The sequence below is a fragment of the Harpegnathos saltator genome, unplaced genomic scaffold (genome assembly GCF_003227715.2).
Source record: "Harpegnathos saltator strain DR-91 unplaced genomic scaffold, Hsal_v8.6 scaffold214, whole genome shotgun sequence".
Classification (NCBI taxonomy): domain Eukaryota; kingdom Metazoa; phylum Arthropoda; class Insecta; order Hymenoptera; family Formicidae; genus Harpegnathos; species Harpegnathos saltator.
The window spans coordinates 22293-25171 of record NW_020230000.1 but is presented as its reverse complement, the minus strand read 5'-3'; the positions used below and the strand labels follow the sequence as shown (position 1 = coordinate 25171).

General features: G+C 60.2%; 1 protein-coding gene across 1 annotated transcript; it reads left to right on the top strand.

The window, feature by feature from the left end:
* Nucleotides 1-709: 709 nt before the first annotated feature.
* LOC112588425 (uncharacterized) lies at nt 710-2146 on the top strand. Its single transcript, XM_025298339.1, has 3 exons — nt 710-834; nt 964-1365; nt 1825-2146. The coding sequence occupies exons 1-3, from the start codon at nt 710-712 to the stop codon at nt 2144-2146; spliced, it is 849 nt and encodes a 282-aa protein (XP_025154124.1).
* Nucleotides 2147-2879: the final 733 nt, after the last annotated feature.

Genomic DNA, 2879 nt, shown 5'->3' with positions numbered 1-2879 from the left:
ATCGCACAGTTACGTCAGTTGCGCGATCGCGGAGTGTGCGTCATAAAGATACACAAAACGCGCAAACTCGGGCGAATCGAGATCCCGGAGCTGTTGCTGCGAGATCGTCGCGGCGAGCGATCGCTGCTGACCGAGGAGAATGAGGGTGCCGTTCAGGCGAGTCGCTCCGTCAATCGCGAGGACGACCATCGACGACGAACCGACGTCACCGATGAGCACGCTGTACAATCGTGTCTCGACGCGTTCGTGGCTTGGGTCGAGATCGACGGCTCACTGTCGATTCCGTTCAGCGTGCGAACGCTGCGACGAGATCTCAATCGCGAACTAGCCCGATTCTACAACGCGGCCGTCGGTCGCTCGAAACCGCGCGGCTTGAGTTTCCACGCGTTGCGTCGCATCTACGCCGGCTATCGATTTCTGCATGGTGCGTCGATCGAGCGTCTGCGCGAGAATCTCGATCACTGTGATTGACGACAAACGAATCGCTACGTGAACGCATGTCTGTACGAAATCGTCAACAGCGCCGTTTAAGGGGTAGATCGCGCGTGGTACGAATTCAGCGGCGAGCACCGAGCGTTCGACCTGGACGACGCTTCTTCAATAAGCAACAACCGGAGTGTCGCGATCTCTCTCTCTTTCCACCGGAGGACAGACCGCACGTCGCGCGTCTCTCCGAGACGTCGAAGACAGCGCTCTCGTCGCGACCATGATGAGCGAGAGCGCGACGTCCATGCTCGACAGCGCGAATTCGTCGTCAGCGACGAACGACGATTTCTTGAATTCGTTGTTGGTGCAATCGCAGTTCCGACGCATTCTCACGGACGCGTCGCTACCGTAGATAACGACGTCGTCGCTCGAACGAACGGGCTCGACCGACTCGCCGTCGCATCGCGATCGAGGCGATCGATCGTCCGTGAGAACGATGTCGACGGTGACTGATCGACAATGAGGCGGCGACTGTAGCACGGTCGTTAGCATTCCCGCGAGTTTGGCCGCGACACCGACACCACCCGATGCCACCATCGGCTCGATAACGGAACCCGCGAAGCTCGTGAATCGCGGCGGCGGCGGCAGCGGCGGCGGCGGCGGTGGCGGCGGCAAGAAACTGAACCTGCCCGGATCGTCGGCGAAAAAGAGACCGCGACAACGCAGCGCCGCGCCATCGTCGTCGTCGAGTCAAACGACTAAGAAGATCAGATTCGCATCGATGGAGGCCAAGGTCGTGGATGACGCGACTCGGACCGCGATGTCGGCTCGAACGCGCGTCAGTTTCGTATCGGAGAGAATGTTGACTCGTCTGATCGAAGTGCAGCATGAATGGGACGAGGCTCGCGGCGACAAGAGACTGTCGCGAAGATTGCGACTGTTCGTCGAATCGCGCGTCGCCGCGTTGCGATTGATCTGCCGCGGCAACGTCCGTCGTTCGATCCGATCGACTAGGTACAATCGCTCGCCGATCCTCTGTCGCAAATGACGTTTCTCGAGGATTGCGGCGACGATGGCAAACGACGCAGGCGACGAACAGATCGCGACGGAACCTCTGCGCTCGACAACGAGTACGACAGGGGCGAACTGCCGTACAGAGCGTACAGTCTGCGTCACCTCGTTCGCCTGAACTGCTTCGTGCCGTCCACCGACACCAGACATTCGCGCGGTCGTTGCAACGACCGCGCGAATGTCTGGTGCTGCTGAACGTCAAGGTGTTCGAAGCGATCGCGAACGTGTTGGCGTACGCGCTCATGTCGGTGATTCGACGCGGCGGCGCATCGCCGGGCTCACGTCACGGTCCAAGGACGTCATCACCGCGGCCGAACATTTGTACAGTGTGAGACTGATCGTGCCCATCGACAACGAGGGTCAGCGTGCGAGGAACGAAATAGGTTCGAGTGTGAGCGCGAGCGCGGTGGACAATGTGACGTTCACGCGGCTCTCGCACCTGCACTCACGGATCAACAAGCAACTGGAGAACCACCTGGTCAGTTTAAAGGACACGAGGACCATAATCGAGAAGATGCGCGACGTCGTTGAATCTCGAGAACGAACGAGAACGAACGGCGAACCCTCGGCCGCGCGAACGCTGCCGCGACGACCGTTTCGAGTGTCAAAGCAGCCCGCTCGTCTGCAAGACTTCGTGCTGCCGAAATAACGTGACGAATGACGCTCGTTCGCGCGGGGACGAAGGATCGCTTGTGCGTTTCCGCCGCTCGCGCTGACACGCCCGTGGTCGACGTGGACGGTGCGACGGCGACGAACGCGCTGCGATACCTCGTAGGGTGCAAACGTCGCGTCGCGTGTCGCGCGAGTGACGACGACGCTCGCAGCGGCGACTCGAGTCACCGTCGTCGACGATGTGAAAGCGACGCGACTCGGTACGCTCGCGCGACGAGCGTTGCGGATCGCGACAACGCGATCGCGACAGCGATATCGCTGTCGTCCATAGAATCGCTCGGCTGCGTGGCGTGTCGAACGGCGCCTCGAGAAAGCGAACCCGCGACGAACACGGAGTCTGTCGCGACGATGCGACGCGTGACCATCAGCGACGTCGCGTTCGCTCCGCCCTACGAGTACTGCAGCGTCGCCATGTACAATCAACTGCGCTTCGACAACGACGTGGACAAGATATTGACCGACAAAGGCGGCACCGTCAAGAATATTTTACAGTCCAGCAAGAGCTTCGTCCATTATCTCGTTACGTATCCACTGAGGAACACGTTTCGCGGTTACATCCAGATTTCGCCGTATCTGGCACCGCGGCATAGCGCTGCCGTTTCATCACGCGGTCAGACTGTTCTCGATCGACGTGGAGCGCGATCGACGACATTTGCGATTTCGCCGCGAATCGAACGATTGTTCGCGCGCGACCACCAACGGCGCGGTCG

Bases quoted from the DNA above. Each gene is read 5' to 3' on its own strand.
- LOC112588425 (XM_025298339.1), top strand. From the start codon at position 710: ATGAGCGAGAGCGCGACGTCCATGCTCGACAGCGCGAATTCGTCGTCA. The intron at 835-963 runs GTAGATAACGAC...CGGCGACTGTAG, and splicing joins CTCACGGACGCGTCGCTACC to CACGGTCGTTAGCATTCCCG. The intron at 1,366-1,824 runs GTTCGTCGAATC...ACATTTGTACAG, and splicing joins CTGTCGCGAAGATTGCGACT to TGTGAGACTGATCGTGCCCA.